Below are 17,222 nucleotides of genomic sequence, written 5' to 3' on the forward strand. Positions count from 1 at the left end.
GAGAAAACAAGCAGTAAATTTGCAAAGTGTCCAATTTGTCCCTTATCTAATCCAGCTTACCTTTTTAAACTCGGCTGTATTTTTAAAGATCACTTTTTTCGGCAACTTGTCCTGTCCCCATTGGAATAACTGCAAGAATACAAATGGGCACGAATTAGTCTCCCTAAAAAATGTATGAAAAATGTATGTCGATACCTCTCCGTTCGATGTAAGAGCGACGTCCAAGCCGTCTGCAGTGCAGGCGATCGAGATGACTTCCTGGGAATCAAAGTTGTTCTTGGGGATCAAATTTGAGTCTCGAATGTTGTGAATGTGATTGTGATACACGTTCCCGCTCTCCGTCAAGGTCAAGATATGCGTCCCTCTTAAGGCCACTTGTTTCACCTTATTTCCCGCCAAATTTCCGCCCATGAGGCGCAGAGGAACGTCGGAGGACTTATTTTTTAGCCTAATTTCCCAAAGCAGCAAGCAATACAGGGATCCCTCCTCCGTTATGAGGAAGCCAAGGCCATCAATGAGAAGAACAAATTTTATTAAATTAAAATAAAATTGGTGGGTGGATAATGAATTAAGGTGCAATTGTATGCGGGGTTTGAGTTTGAATTGTCGTTTCCCTTCTTCCATACAGATATACAAATGGCGATTTTGAAACCTATTCATCTCCGTGGGGTTTAAACAATATGAAGATTTTAATGCATCCAAACATCGCTGATTTTTAGGTTTACAAAGTTAAGAGGTTAAAATTTTGATTTTTTTCTTCAATAAGAAAATATTTAGTTTTTACTCGTTATTTTTCATCTATTTTTTTCATTTATTTTCTCATGGAAGATAAAAATCAAAATTATAGACTCCTAACTTTGTAAAGCTAAAAATTATCGATTTTAAAATCTTCACATTGTAAAAAAACCCACGGAGATGAACAGGTTTCAAAATCGCCATTTCAATATATGGAAGAAGGGAAACGACAATTCAAATTCAAAACCCGCACACAATGCCACCTTAACCTTGAACACTTTTTTGACGAATAATCCGAAATTACTTAAATACCTTTCACCCGGAGGCCACAAAGATTCGGAATTCTACTAATTGTACACCCTCCACCCTCGGTGGCACGTACGAAGGAATACGTCTCATCCTTCGTGGTGACCACGACTCCGTGTTTTGCGCAGAGCTGGGAAATTAATGAGTTTCCAGATTAAAAATTAAGATTTGAGATTTAAAATCCCTGAATCAGAGATTAAGATTAAGATTAAAATTATTCTTCCGCTACTAAATTAAATTAGTTAAGATTAAATTAATCTATTTTTATGACACAAATTAAAGATTAAAGATTAATTAATCTAGATTAATTACATTAATTAAGAATAATTTTATTTTTTCGTCGTTTTTTATAGTTTACATCTATATAATATCATAAATTCTAAAATTTGAGAAAGCATGAAGTATCAGCGCTTCATAAGTGTTGTTCAAAATTATTGAAGTTTTATCTGGTAAATTAAGGTGAATACAATAACTTGTAATACGAGTAAAAATCAGTCAAATGCAACGCGTTTTTAAATTTCAAAAAATAATAACTCAAAATAATAATAATAAAAATAATAATATTAATAATAATAAAAATAATAAAAAATAATTTTTTAATTGCAACAAATTTTTTGATCTGTTTAATGAATACAATTTTAAATAACGTTCCTTTCAAAAGAGAACCTGCCAACTTAGAATTTTTTTTTATTTTAAAAAATGGTTCCAGTGTTAAGAGATGATCATGCGTTGAAATTTAGAGATTTACAAGGATTCGAGTAACAGATGGCGTAATTTTAATCATAATATTAATCCTGATTAAAATTAAAGTCGAAGATTCAAAGATTAAAAATTAAAAATTAAATTAAATTGACGTGAGATTAAGATTAAAATTATTGATTAATACGAACAAATTTCTTGATTAAGATTATGGATTAAGATTAATTATTCTTAATCTTAATCTTGATTATTTTAATCTAGATTTTCCCAGCTCTGGTTTTGCGTTGATAACATGCGCTAATTTCGCCGTCTTCAGAATCCCTTCTCCTTCGGGTCCAACGTCACGAAAGATTTCCAAGATTTTTAACCTGTCCCGAGGAATGACGTCAGGTGACGAGGCCATTGTGGTCACTAACTTATCAACTAAGGGAAATTTCGGTAAGATATAAGACGGAAAACTGTAAGGTCCTTACAGTAAGGACAAGAGAAATATGAATTTTTAATCAGCAGCAGCAGGAAAAACGAACTAAAAATTAACACAGATTTAAAGTGTCGTAAAAAATTGTGTATCACTTGTTAACTGTGAAAAGTGTGTGACGAACTTGTAGTTTAACTCGAGATAAAAAGTTAAATGTTGGAAAAAGTTAACTTTACTGTATTTTATGTACCACAGCCTAGTTATGTAAAGCTTTATTTAATATTAAGGTTAATGAAGTGAATTCCTGGAAGGATTAGAAAAAGGTGCACAAAAGGGTCTCAACATCCTAACCGAGTCATAAAAATAATACTTAATATTTAAATAAAACGTCATACATTCATGACAGTAATGCTGCCTTCTCATTTTTTTAAGAATATTATGCACATTTTAGAATGCTATAAAATTAATTATGTTGGCTACCATGGAAATATAATTATTAGACCCTTAGTCATTCCAAAAGAACTTCTTAATTACAGCCGACGAAGTCCGGCCACAGAAATTTTCTGGAATGCGTCCATTCCTAATAAGTCGATTAGTTCCTGCGGCGACGAACCTACGTTGAGGAGTCGATTATCCAAAATAAATCGGATCACGTTGCTCTCCAAATTCTGAAATGATAATGATAACTTACTTATTAACGAATTAATCACACAATAATTAATCATTAACTATTAAATTAATAGTATTAATTAACTAATTACAAACCGAAGCGTTGGCCGAGGCAGCGTTTCGAACGAGGAAGACGGCATTTTCCGGGTTGATATTTCGCATCAGAATCTGTTCACATTCCCGACGAATTTTGACGGCACAGTGGGCATCCGCCAGCATCATGAGGCCTAACAAAAATTTAAATAAATTACCATAATTTTCGCCACTTTTTACACAGCAATAAAGTTTGGTGGATCCGTAAAAAAATCACAATTTTGAATACCCCTTACCAAAAATGTTTTCATACGCGTCCCCTGCGAATTTGACCTTATCTTGGTAAATGTAGAAGAGTAGAGCTTCAAAAATTTCGAACTTCGTGTCCTTGATCTCGATACACCTGCAGAAATTTACAATTTAAAAATATCCTTGAAAAAGAGGCGTATTTTTCGAAAAAACACTCACGATCCTGATTTCGCCTCCTTCCACTCGTTGCTAAACATTTTAGCGAAATATTCACTTCGTGATGTTAGGATCAATTTATGCGCCGAGATAGTTTTCCCTTCCACGGAGAATGTAACGTCCACATTTTCCTAGAAAATAAATATGTAAATAACTCGATAAACGAAAATTTACAATTCCCCTAAATTTACACAGACCTTGTTCCCCCACAGGTTGCCAATGTCGTCCCCCATTTTACCTGGTTTCATCAGACCACCTTCCACCTCCCCGTCCGCCCAAATAGTTCGCCAAGTCGACGAGCTAATTTCCGCAAAAAGCTCGTCTAGCAAAGTAACATTGGACGAAATTGAGAGAACTTGCGGATCAAAAATTCCCCCACGGTAGGACAACGCTAAGCAGACCTTGTTCTTCTTCAACTCGGCCAGGACGACGTCATCCGATCCGGCGTTTGCGGCAACATCGTGGAATTTTAGATTCTTCATGACCACCCCCCAAACAGGCTTCCTTTCCTGTGACACTCTTCCCGAGTACAGGGTTCCTTCAACAGTGAGGGCAAAAATAATGTGGCTGATTGCAACGATCTGCATAAAAAACAGGAAGGAATTAATTCATTTCGCAATTCGCCTTTTTTACAATTTCACAAAATTTAGGACATTCCTTCAAGACTTCATCCCAATATTTTAAATTGTAACTTTTTTCCTGTCGTTTGGCTCACCTTTTTTACCCGAGCCGAATCCAGAATCACTTTTTGAGGCTCGAGATCCCTTCCCGGTCTCCACTTCGAAACTGGACAGGCACTTGAATGTTGGAATAACTGTAAATTCAAATAATACAAATTTACGAATTAAAGGGTGTTGATTTTATTCGTCCCCCGATAAAGGCTTTTTTGGCTCGAACCGTGTTTATGTAAAACTTTTAAACACGCTAATATTTATCTTTAGAATGAAGATAAAATATGTAAATCCTAATCATGACCATCTTACGCTATCATTCATAGCATTAATTAACCCTAAGAGCCCAATAAGTTTTCTAACATTTCGGAAAAATCGGGACGAATTAAATCAACATCCTTTACTTAGTCCCGTTAAAAAGTCGTAAACTAACCTCTCCATTCGATGTAAGAGCGACGTACATGTCGTCCGTGCAGGCGAGCGAGATGACCTCCTGGTAATCAAAGTTCTTCTTGTGGATCAAAACCGGGTACATGTCTCGAACCCAGTGAAACACGTGGCCATCCATCGTCAACGCCATGACGCGAGACGCCCTCCCCAAGACGACTTGTTGCACCTTTTTTCCCGCCAAACTTAACTGTTCGAGGCGCGGGGCGAGGCAGCCCATAATTTCATCCTCCTGCTGCTCGCAATTATACACCCAACAAGGCACCTTAATCCAAGAATACAAGAGTCCGTCTTCCGTCACGGCGAAGCTTTGGCTTTGTAAAGGGGCAACAACAAATTCTGTAAATATTTCAGGTGATAATTAGTGGATAATTAATTAACTTGGAAGACTTTCTTTAAATCCATAAATTATGTCAGGGCTGAGCAGGGTAAAAGTTAGCCTCATTTGCGCCACATGTTAAAATTGGGGAGGGTCTGAAAATCAGCATTTTTGCGTCACGTAATTTATGGACGTCTCTTAATTATTGTGGTGTAAACGTTGAACCGCACTGCATTTGCCACGAAAGCGAGGGGACGGGGGCAAAAACCAGAAAAAAGATCCCACCCGGATTTTCGTAACGGGGACGTTTTTTAGGGTCGGTTTTTTAAGAAAAAGTAGGACCACAAAATTATCTACTTGCCTCTTACCCGGACGCCGCAAAGGTTCGGAATTTTCATAGTTTTGCACTCGCCCTTCTTGTCAATTAAGAAGAAGTATGTTTCATCCGTCTTGCTGACGACGAATCCGAGCTCCGTGTCGACAACATGGGCCAATTTCGCCGTTTTTAAAATCTCCTTTCCTTCGGGTCCCACGTGGCGAAAAACTTTCCAAATTTTTAACTTGTTTAGAGGAATGATTCCTCCAGGGGTCGACTCCATTTTTGTGATAACTACACGTTAATTTAATTAATGTTTTGACGAGTTGAATGCAATTTGTTTTCTCGCCAAGAAAACAATTCAGGTGCGACACGTGCGAGTATTTACTTTGCTAACCCGCTACGACAACGAGAAAGAAAGTGAGACGGGGATAGTGAGACGGAAGGTGACATTTTTCATTAATATTATGTCTTTTTCGGCATGAAATGAATGAAAGTGACCAAATATGTATTGGCAAATATTCATCAAATAAATTTATGTTATACATTCATTTCAACTTGGAACTCTCTGGATTTCAATAATATTTTTGGAAAATATTTACTTTGCAGCCTTTTCGAAATACACTTTATTTGACTACATCAAATTCAAAGACGAAATAAATGAGAATTTTTGCCTGCCGAAAACACGTGCCCACTTGATCAGTTGCTGCGGAAGCCGTGGGGACATCTGGGGATGTGGGAGGAGGGAGGGGTTTCTATAACATGGGAGATGATATGGATATCTAATGGGGGCATTGTCCCTCTGTCCCTGCCCTTCTGCGGCCACTGTACTTGATTAACATTGTGAGCGCGTAATCAAATCCATGCGTTTAAATATTATCCAACCAATATCAAAGTAAAATGCACATTTTGGTTATGAAATAAAAATACCGAGCGAATATTCATGAAATAAATTTGTTATACATTTATTTCAACTTGGCACTGTGTCGATTTAAATAAAATGTTCTGAAAAAATCAGATTTCCGGCCTTTTTGATATATATCAAATTCAAACATTAAAAAAATCAGGCACCAATTCTAATTTTTCCTACGAGCAGATGAAAATATCGTAACGTAAATTACAGTGGAATTATTTGTGCGTGTCAACTCATTTGTGCATTCGCGAGAGCCATAAAGTTTATTCAACATGGAAAGCAGGTATCGCCGAAAATGGGCGTGCACAGTTAGATTTACGCAAATGAGGTGACAAACCTAACGTGGAGCACAGTATGTACTCTCATTCCATGCAGGTTTTAACTTTTACAAAAATTGAGAATTCTGAAAAGATACGGCACTGTCAGTCTCAAATTCCTTCAAATAATGCTGGCGGGGAATTTTGAGACCGGCAGTGGCGTAGGTTCTCAGAATTATAAATTTCTGTAAAAGTTCAAACTTCCGTGGAACGAGAGTATGTATGGATTAATAAATTGATTTAGTACAAATACAGTAAACAAAATAAATAATGGGATACTAAGTAAATAGAGTTTCACTTCAACAGGTTTATTTTCCAATTTTAATATTGCCAAATTAACATTTCTATCTATAAACCTTCCATATTCCCGACAATGTCCAATCCATCAGAAACCTACATAGATTCCTTAATTAATTTAATTAAGGAATTGAATAAAATATTTTCATTTTAACATAACCTCGATGACTCTTAAGGCTGAATTGGACCCCGAATACGGTCAAAGTTGCAAACACGGAAGGACGGATCTTCCACCAAAGTTTCGCAAAAGGTGGACGAGCAGTACAACCCGGCCGACAGGGGGCAATCTAGACAGCGCGATTCCAAGCAAGTATTGGCATTAGTGGGCACACCCCCTTCACCAAGGCAGAAGGGTTTGCCCGACATCATGAGACAAGTGTCGCCCGTGGAGCAGTAGAAAGCGCAGCAATTTCGAGAATGGCAATGACCCGCGGGGCACTGTGAGATTGCACGTGTCACCCGTGGCGCGTACCATTCTTGCGGCTCTAGAAATTTAAATTAGTTACTTTCCGGATAAAAAATATCCATATACTCCGCTCGGAAATGTGCAAAATTATGCATTTCGAAAGTTATTTTTTACGTAATTTATCAAATAAAATCTGCTTAAAGGGGCCGTTCGTAAATTTTGTAACGCGAGAGGGGTGAGGGACGCCTATGATATCGTGCCTATGTGATACATACTAAACGGAGGGAAAATACATTGCAAAATTTCAAAAATATCCACACAATTTCGAAAAAAATCCACAAAATTTCAAAAAACCCACAAAATTCACAAAACCAGAAATTTTTCCGACAAAATTTGTGTACGCCCCTTAATAAATCTTTAAAAATTAATATTTTGCCAAGGCCTGTAGAACAATTTTAATCATTTTATAAATACTGAGGCAATAATTAACAGTTTTTGTTAGCTTTGTAAAACCCGTGCTCTTTGTAAAATAATTTACCAACTTTTACAAAATAAGGAGCCGCCCTTAATATGCGAAATAATGCACATGTAATTTTCTTCCTAAATTATTTAAAATTTTGCAAGTTTACAGAATTTACGGATTTTTCAATGTTACCAAAACCTGCCTGAATCTCTATTTAATACCTTTTTTGTGACCTCTTTGCCCTTAAACATTTACATATGTACTTACTTGACGAGACTTCTCCAGCTTGTAAACTTCCAGCGTTGGTAAACCCAAGAAAAAGGGCGGTCAGAACGACACACTAGAAATTTAGGTTACAAATTATTTAAGAAAAATGTAATCTCTGCGAAATTAAAATGTTAGAGGCCGTTCATAAATCATGTAGAACGAGATCGAGGTAAGGTAAGGCTTCAATGGCATCGTCATCGTGCCTATGTGACAAATGTTAGAGGGGGGACGCTAAAAAATCTCGATTTTCCCGTAATTTGTGAACGGCCCCTGGACAAAACTGTTTTTTTTAATAGATTTCATATGTATACTTACACAAATACCGATTTTGGACATTATGCTACCTTCTTGATTCGAGGAGATATGTATTTAGACTGTGATCTTTTCCGATGTTCGCAGTCCTTTTAAAGTGCAAATTTTCTGGTAACTCTAATTTCTACATATAAAAATCCCAGATTTACTCTCCTTGGTTTACCCTTCTGTGATCAGTAAATTCATTAGAAATGATTTTTTTTACCGAGTTTAGTCAGAAATCTTGAACAAGTCCCATAATAACTTGGCAAATACTTCAATGTTTAATTGGCATGCAGCTCGATTTTTGTGTATTATTTTCCCTACAAATATCGCGGAACAAATATGTAATAACCATATTTTGTATTCATTTATACATATATGTAAATTGAGCTCATTAAATATTTGATTTAAAATCGCAACTGCGATATCAAGCGGGCTAAACTTTAGAAATGTTTATCTAATTTAAGTTTTCATACACAATTTCTCCGTAACCTTGACCTATATTTGGAATAATTTAAGTATTTAATCAGCTTCACCATGCACATGTGCACAAAACTATGTACTTAAATACATAAATAAATAGTGTTGGTACATATTTTACCTAGTTTACACAGAAATGTGGACCAGATTTCAAAATCGAGGTCGATTTTGCATGTATTTAGATATATTCATGTGTATGCATTTTTTCTACATATTCGCAACCAAAATTATCTAAATATGAATTTGATAATGAACGAACTTGGTCTAATATTAATCTGTAAATTATCAACAATTCCCTGGAAACCTTGACTTGTTCCCTTTGATTTAAACATCTGCCGCATGTCTTTGCCTATGGTTTAAAATAATTTTAAAGCAGGATGTACATATGTATACCACAATAATTTGCATAAATAGGGTATCCTCGTTCCACCAGGTTGTACAGACATACACCTGGCTGGCCTCTCTCCTTCTCCCCGTATTCACGTAACCTTACAAAACTACACTTCATGGAAAAAGTATAAAATTTCCATCTTGCAAAAAAGTTCAAAATTGCTATTTCTTGCAGATAAAAATGAACTTCAAATTACTTTCACCCGTCGTCATGGCAATTCTCCTCCTCGCGGAAGGATCCCTCGGCCAGGGTAACTCTACCTGCCCGACCTGCAACGAGTCCGCCTGCTGTTCTACCCTCTGTCCAAATAACTACGTCTGCGCAGTGACTGAAGGCACTGATCCGGAGTGTATGGACCCTACTTCCGGAATCATTGTGGCAGCACAGGTCTGCAAACGACCAAACTGCGAGTCTTGCAATTCTGCGCAAAATTTCATGCGCTAATGTGGTCCGAGTTTGCAGAGTCACTGCGTCCTCGGGCGTCTGCTCATACAACTATTGAGGAACCGAGCAGAGTTGTAACGAATTAAATCTCAGATTGAGACGTAAAGGATTTTGAATTTCGAAATAAAACGATATCAATTTGAAAGACTCATGTCTTTTCGACAGTCTTAAAAATAATGCATATTTAAATATAAGCACTCATAGGTTTATTGGCAAGGCAGAATGGAATTATATTATTTTTGCAGTACACTCTTAGAAAAATGGTATTGAGCCATTACCGGCCGGAGTACATATGAATAATATGAATATCACATCACCGGGTCTGGGTAATACGTGGTACTACTTAGGACCCTTAGAACCACACCATTACAAATCTTGTGGGAAGTTATTACCAAATCAATACCAGGGGTACGGAATGTATACACACGTAGTCATGACTTCACCACATTTTTAAAGCGTAATTTCTGCATGCACAATCTTTATATTTGGTCTTTATCAAACTTTAGACAAAAAAATTCTTTAAAAGTGTAATAACAAAAATGATAAACAATGTATAACAACTGAAGATTATAATTGGCATTGCTTTAATTTAACGATATTGAATTGGTTCTTAAAATTTGACACACTTTCTTACATAAACCCAAAAACCTGGATGATCCCTAAGATCGGACGGGACCACGAATACTGCTAAAGTCACACATCACCATGGAAGGATATGCCTCAAGATCTTCGCACATGGTGGTCGAACAGTACAAACCGGACGAAATGGGACAATCCAGACAACGCGTCTCGACGCAATGAGGGGCAAAATAGGGCTCCACGCCTCCCTCGTCATCCACGCAGAACGGTTTCCCCGTCATCATAACACACGACTCGCCCACGAGGCAGTAGAAGGAGCAGCAGTTTCTAGAGTGACAATGTCCCCCGGGGCAGCTTGATACTTGACGCGTGGCTGGCCCGCTGGGCGCGTACCATTCGCGAAATGCTAAAAATTCAAATTATTTATTTCCTACTAGGACAAACTAGAAATTAAAAATGGGATCTACACAGTTCACTCAGAGCCCAGAAAAATATTAACGCACGAAATTAAATAGCTTATTTATTAAGTAAATTTCTTAATTAAATTCTAATAAATGTGCAAGATTGTCCATTTATTTATTTTGTAAAAATTGTGTAACCCCATAGCTTTATGACTTTGTATTTATTTCCTACTAATTGTGTAAACCCATATGTTGGTTTACAACTTTGCAGTCTTTGAAAATCAAGGTGAGAGGTTGGTTAGGCTTTAAATGTTTAAGGCACCGCTTACTTGATGAGGAGTTCCTAAATTGTAAATTTCCCACGACACCAAATCCAACGAAAAAGCTGCTCAGTACGAAAAACTAGAAATTTGAAAGAGAAAAATACAAACTTTGTGTAATTTTGAGATAATTTACCAATCATTGAGTTAAATTGACTTGTTGCAAAATAAGTTGGAAGCATTTAAGCTGTATTTTTCATTGTGCATGAATTTATCGTTGGTGACCAACTTTGATTTTTTTAAGAAACCGTGACCGTGATTATTGGAAATACGGATTTAGGAAATACTCGCCACTTACAAAGACATAAATTCTAGCCATGGTGCCGACTTCTGCGTCCGTGTTTATGTCTCAATGGAATGCGCGTTTTGCAGACGTGACCTCCACCCATAGTCTCCTTTTAAATGGTTTTTTACCATATCGTTACGGTAAAAATATGGCATTTTGCCCAGAACAAGCACGAAGGTAAATATAAATTGGGTTCATTGTTGGAGTCACGTACCCACCACAGCACCATATTTTTATTATCGAGTTTAGTCGGACATGTTGAATACCTTTGATAATTAAATATTAACTTTTCAAATATGTAAAGATATTATAACAGTAACCTTTATACTCCTTCTTTATTCTCAATTAGAACGGTTGATGTGTTATGTATGCGAAAGTAAACAAATATTCACTTTTCTTCTGTGTGGTAATCGACCATATGTACAAAATGTTTAGTTTGATGTTACAACTAAAAAGAGATTTCAATAGGGTTTATGTAAGTGTGCAAATATGTATGGCGTGTTTTTTCCATTAAGGATTTCTTGGTAATCGTGCCACGCCTTACAATCGTTTCATTATAAATGTCCAATTTTTGTTTAATCAGCTTTTTCCATTTCTACAAATCAAGTTATATTCATCCTTTATGTACATACATACCTATGCATGTACAGTGATGTACAGTGATTTGTAAAAGAGTGACCTTGCCCCGCGTAACTTTGCACTTGTTTTTCCCCCGTTCTCCGTCAACTACATACAAATAACCTCAAATAATTGTCGAAACTTTTTCACCGTACACAAATGGATTCAAAATTCCTACCTGTCTTCTTCAAGCTTATCTTAGCGACGTCATTGCTTGCCCAGAGTATGTACATACACTCTTAAAAATATTGTTACTCTATTGAAAAGTAGACGCACCTAAATCCTATATTAATATTGAAGATGCAAACCATGTTCAGCCCAGGTTATTATTTTACCATTTTTGTTTGGAAGACTAATTCTTGAGAAACAACATTTAGTTTTGGTTCTTGCGAAAATATGAAAAATTAAGCGCGTTTTAAGAACTGCAAGTTCGCGAAGTCGCTCGGTATTTCAGCGGAATCTGTCTTTGTTTAAGCAATTGCACGTTTCGCGAATTTGGGGTGACAAAACCTTGCAGAATTTTTCGCAAGTGCCGCGCTAACTGTTGTTTCTACATATGTTTAGAGCTAGTTTTTCGAACTAACATACATAGTAAAAAAAACACTCCGGGTTGAACATGGTTTGCGTCCCCATTGTAAGTAAGCTATATGTACTAAATCTAGAGAAATTTCTACATGTTATCAAGCTAGCGTTACCCTGGATTTAGTAATATAAGTAATTCATTATAGATTTTATATTTCATAATTCATATCATACCTTTCGAAAAGGCAACCTTATTTTTTAGAGTGTGGCATTCAATCGTGACTTTAAATGTTTCAACTGAACATTTTTCCATTAATTTTGCACCTGTAATTCATTCCTTTTCTAGCGCCATGTCCGACCTGTAGCGAAGCCGCCTGCTGCTCTAGAATGTGTCCAAACCAATACTTTTGCTCCGTCACGGGTGGCGGTGCCCCACAATGTTTCGACCCAGTTTCCAATGGGTTCACTGGGTCGACAGTCTGTAAACGACCAAACTGCGAGACTTGCACGTTCGACCAAATTTCATGCGCTAATGTGGCGCAAGTTTGCCGAGTCACTGGGTTCGCCGGCATATGCTCGTTCAACTATTGAATAGACTGGTTTTCGTATAATTGATTCGACGAAATTGATGACACACATGCATTTTTGCATTAATTTGAGAGATGAAATAAATACACATGCGATAAATTTGAATTATAAAATAAAACTCAAAATAAATTTGGACACATACAGTTAGCAAAAAGATTAAGCGAACCTTTGCGTTTTTTTAAATTGCGATATGATCCAGGGCACTTAGAGCTTCGAAACTTTGTACGCAGTTGTATAAACTAATTGGCGAATAATCCCTCGTCGCCGATTTTTAAGGTCACCGCGCGGTCAAAGGTCAGAATTTTTTTCCCATTTCAAAATGAGAGGCCAAAATGAAAACTTCATGGATAATTTTTTTGGACTTTCTAATATTTTTAATATTTTTAAGAGTGTATCTTTGTCATGGTAACTTTTCCATTCTGAAATTGTTCACCACTTTCTCAACATCATTTCCAATTGCTGCCCAATCAGTCAATTTTACCTTCCTTCTTCCCGGGTGAGTTTAGAATAAACTGTAGCAAACGACATGAAAAAGTAACCTCAGTCCAACCACGCCCTTTTAATCCTGGGTAAAATAATGCTATCTTGTTCAACCTGGGTCGCCATGAGCTTAACTGAACGCATAAAAATTGAAGAGAATACGCTACTGGCGTCGAAAATGTATCACCAGCTTGAATTGTTTAATCAATTTCTAAATCAGGAATTCTTATCAAATTCTATGCCACCAGTGATCTTTTTTGGGTCGGGGTTGATTATTTTACTGAACTTTGGAACGATTCGGTTCTATGGTGCTATTTCAAATCTGATTTACCCGTTTATTCCCTTTGTAAATATAGTTCCATATTCCTCACGTTGTTACCTGAGACGGCAAATGTGAATGAAAAGTCGGTCGAATATCTGGCCACGGCACGGCACAAAGTGGTAACGAAGTATGAGAAAAGGGTGATTTATTCGTTCAAACCGGTGGGAATTAGGTGCGGTGGATTTTGTGTGGTGTCGGCCTCTTGGGCGACGAAATTGATGGAGGCTGGACTTAATTATACGGCAACTTTGCTGCTCACTTTCTAGTTAGCTCGAGTAAGGTTTAATGGAGGTGTTACGAAATTATTTGTTGTATGAGACGGATCTGGGTAAAATATTGGTGGGAAATCAAAAGTGGTTGCATTGTTACATTTAGCAATCTGGTACATAGATATATGCACATGTACATATTTATTAACATGAAATTTCCAAAGCACACCATTCCCAATTAAAGTTGACAAGTTTTACCCTTTCCAAATTAATGTACAAATTAAACAAATGTTCGTTATTTGCTTTGCATGCAAATCTAGTGCATGAAATATGTATATAGCTTCGCGTTCAAAACCACATATATAACAATTCAGATGGATCAAGGCCTGTAAATATTTGCGTGTTTTGTTTTTAATTTTCATGAACGATATTTCTCATCAATCTTGTCGCGCCTTGATCTAAATAATCTAATGTTAAATTTCCTCATTATTATCATTCAATCTGCATTTTTCGATGCTTGTCCATACCAAATTGAACATTCAGGTTAGGTTAAACTCATTGGTTCATAAAAATAATGTTACCCGATTTAAAACTAATTGTACTCTGAATTCTAATTTGAATAAACTATGCAAAATTGAGAGTAAGTTTTATATTCAGAAGTGTTGTTTATATTGCACCATAAAAGAGATAAATAATGTACCTCGTTGTTTAGCTTTCGATATTAGCGTATGTGTTACATGCATATTTACTTAAATAAAAAAACTACATACATATATTATACTAGACGCAATAGGCAACCCCTAGCCAATGCAATATGTAAATATTGTGTGCTTGAATACAATTCGAGACACACTGCACATAAATTAATATATATTCAATAGTCTCCATTATATATTGAAGTAATACAATTTTTCGAACAAAAGTTAAAAACTATGAATTATGTTTCGTCGCTAGCAACCAAGTAACCGTATGAGATTGCACTCTTTCCAAATATCTAACAAAGCAATCCATCCCAATCCCGTTTCGAATCGAGTCTACTGAATCCAGAAATTCGAAGCTTATCGAATTTGGCAGGATTGATCGTACAACCCTTCGTCGATATTTATCTTGTCCATTATTAGCTCACCCTGTGTAGCACGGGAGCTATTGAATTCCTCTTGTCCGTCCGTCTGTCTGTCTGTCTGTTAACGAGTTTTTTGCATGAATTGATGCTAATTATAAATCCCCTTCACAATTATTGATTATGTTAGGCGCACCATTGGTATTGAACAAACTGGATCGAATTTTTTTAGTAAATAAATAGCACAGTTGATATCTAATAATCGGTAACACAAAATGATGCGAAATAATTGGGGGATGGGATGCAAAACGCACCAATAGTACAGAATATCCGGGAGAAATGATCATACAATTTTGAGAAAGTTTTCAAAATTATATAACCCGAATGGTCGCTAATTCTGCACTAATGGTGCAATGGCGGGCCGAATCTTTTGCACCATAAACGGCATATATATCGTATCAATTCAGAAAATCGATAGTGAAAAGACTACAACTTTCGAATTACTAGCACCTTTGGGGTCGAATAGTCGGTTATCAAAAATGATGCGAAATAAATGGCTTAATCTAAATCTTTATGCAAAATGCACCAAATGTGCAGAATAACTGGAAGAAATAATTATACAATTTGATCAATCAGTATGCAGATGGTACAAATTAGTTGGGAAAATTGATCGATGAAGGACTACAATTTTGGAATATTTAGCACCGTTAGTATCGAACAATCGGTTGTCCAAAATGATGCGGAACACTTGAGAGAATCGATGCAAAGTGCACCAACAGTGAAGAATAACTGGAAGAAATAATTACAAAAAATTTGACATCACGATTTAATTGGGGCGTACCAAAAGTCTAAATTTCGTCAAAAGTAAACATTTATTTTTTCGCGTTATCCTACATTATTGATGCAAAATTATACCACTACAATATACCTAATTTCATTGATTACTCTGCACCAATTGTGCAAAATTGTAGTATACGTATGTATGTACTTATTTTGTCGCTTATTCTGCACCTATGGTGCAAAATTATATCAAGTCATTGCAGGGTGAGCTACTTCTAACGTTACTACGGTTTATTCCTTAACAAATTCCTTAAGATCTCCCTTGACATGGACGAAGCCTTCGCAACGATACAAATTGCCAGCATTTCAATCCCTGTCGAAGTAAATAGTATGACAAGCGCGCTGTAGGTGACCATGATGGACATTTTTTTACCAGGAGTAAACTGCAGTACGAAGTGATACATCGCGTTGGTTGAGATTATCACGGTATAGGCGTGGTGGAGACACGCTGAGACTAAATCGTGCCCTATTTCTTGCATCAGTATGGTCATCACTTTTAGCTGATTATAAATTTGGATCGTTTTGTCGAAAGGATAGTCCGTCTTCAATAGAATTTTGGTCCAAACATTCAGAACCACTATCCCACTGCCCACTGGCTTCTAATAAGGCGGAAAGATATATTACAGACGCGAATATGTTAAAAGTTATACTGGCAAAGGTCGCAATTACTACGCGAAATATGAAATTTAAACTCGTGACGTTCAGGACGTGTAAGGCAAATCCGTAGAGGGGGGCGTTATCGGTGATCCAGGTTACGATCGCTGGTGAATAGCAGCAGCCTAGGAAGGTGGTCAGATTCGCCAGATTTGTTATTGTATTTAAATTTCTGAAAAGGTTTTTACACTTGGGCACGACAGGCTGGGGAAGAATGTCCGTTAGAAAGAAATTTATTTAGTAAAACTAAATGTGATAAATGTCTGAATGCCCAGTCCTGGCATAATTATAAGTACATATTCCGATAAAAGTAAATATTTAAGTTCCGACATAATTTGTAGAAATTTGGCAGTGCGAAAAGCAAATTTATCTCGCAGGCTGGATTAATAAACTGTAAAACTAGCAATGCTGATAAAACTAACTTACCGTAAAAGCGCTTATCCAAGTTACGCACTGCGTGGAAGCATGTCACAAATTTCTGCAGATTTGACTTCTTCGAGAAAAACCACAGCAATGGGAGAACAGCTAACGTGACAATTGTGCCAATTATGTTAACGTAGTAAGAAATCAAGGTGACTGACCCAGGTGGCGATTTGGCGATTTGATAACACCGGATGAAAAATATGGGTTGCGTAATCAACGTGGAGATTAAGGTGAACGATTGAAAGGCCCGATATTGCCGGGATGACGATTTTATTGGGATGGCCTTTCCATCTTTGCTGTCCCACTCTAGGAAATATGTGGATCCTAGCGAGTTTAGTTTAATGAATGTTATGCAAGCGCGAAAGTGCCGAGTCCCTTCGATATGCCACATATTGATGGAGAAAGTCTGGATTTATGCTATTCCAAAGTCAGTTTGGAAGCTGAATAGGGTCGAGAGTATTTACGGTCGAATTTCTATAGCCGGTCACCTCATTTGCATGTTCTAACGCATTCGCGAGAGACATAGAGTTTCTTCAACATGGAAACTCCATATCGCCGAAAATAGGCACA

At 36.8% G+C, this 17,222-nt stretch overlaps 4 protein-coding genes across 4 annotated transcripts; all 4 read right to left on the reverse strand.

Annotated features, from left to right (window-relative positions):
• Nucleotides 1–678, reverse strand: LOC118437187. Its single transcript, XM_035856034.1, has 2 exons — nt 196–678; nt 1–129 (listed from the first exon to the last, which is right to left on the reverse strand). Exons 1-2 carry the CDS (start codon nt 658–660, stop codon nt 43–45), a joined length of 552 nt encoding a protein of 183 aa, XP_035711927.1. The 5' UTR covers nt 661–678; the 3' UTR covers nt 1–42.
• A 1,038-nt stretch (nt 679–1,716) lies between these two features.
• Nucleotides 1,717–4,774, reverse strand: LOC110855475. Its single transcript, XM_035855965.1, has 7 exons — nt 4,430–4,774; nt 4,041–4,139; nt 3,523–3,906; nt 3,329–3,456; nt 3,157–3,263; nt 2,924–3,054; nt 1,717–2,826 (listed from the first exon to the last, which is right to left on the reverse strand). Exons 1-7 carry the CDS (start codon nt 4,661–4,663, stop codon nt 2,689–2,691), a joined length of 1,221 nt encoding a protein of 406 aa, XP_035711858.1. The 5' UTR covers nt 4,664–4,774; the 3' UTR covers nt 1,717–2,688.
• A 1,821-nt stretch (nt 4,775–6,595) lies between these two features.
• On the reverse strand, nt 6,596–8,122 carry LOC110855476. Its single transcript, XM_022103882.2, has 4 exons — nt 8,057–8,122; nt 7,742–7,814; nt 6,766–7,090; nt 6,596–6,701 (listed from the first exon to the last, which is right to left on the reverse strand). Exons 1-3 carry the CDS (start codon nt 8,075–8,077, stop codon nt 6,777–6,779), a joined length of 408 nt encoding a protein of 135 aa, XP_021959574.1. The 5' UTR covers nt 8,078–8,122; the 3' UTR covers nt 6,596–6,701; nt 6,766–6,776.
• A 1,556-nt stretch (nt 8,123–9,678) lies between these two features.
• LOC110855437 lies at nt 9,679–11,030 on the reverse strand. Its single transcript, XM_022103848.2, has 3 exons — nt 10,949–11,030; nt 10,660–10,732; nt 9,679–10,335 (listed from the first exon to the last, which is right to left on the reverse strand). The coding sequence occupies exons 1-3, from the start codon at nt 10,967–10,969 to the stop codon at nt 10,010–10,012; spliced, it is 420 nt and encodes a 139-aa protein (XP_021959540.1). The 5' UTR covers nt 10,970–11,030; the 3' UTR covers nt 9,679–10,009.
• Nucleotides 11,031–17,222: the final 6,192 nt, after the last annotated feature.

This window comes from Folsomia candida, unplaced genomic scaffold (assembly GCF_002217175.1).
Source record: "Folsomia candida strain VU population unplaced genomic scaffold, ASM221717v1 Fcan01_Sc012, whole genome shotgun sequence".
Taxonomy (NCBI): domain Eukaryota; kingdom Metazoa; phylum Arthropoda; class Collembola; order Entomobryomorpha; family Isotomidae; genus Folsomia; species Folsomia candida.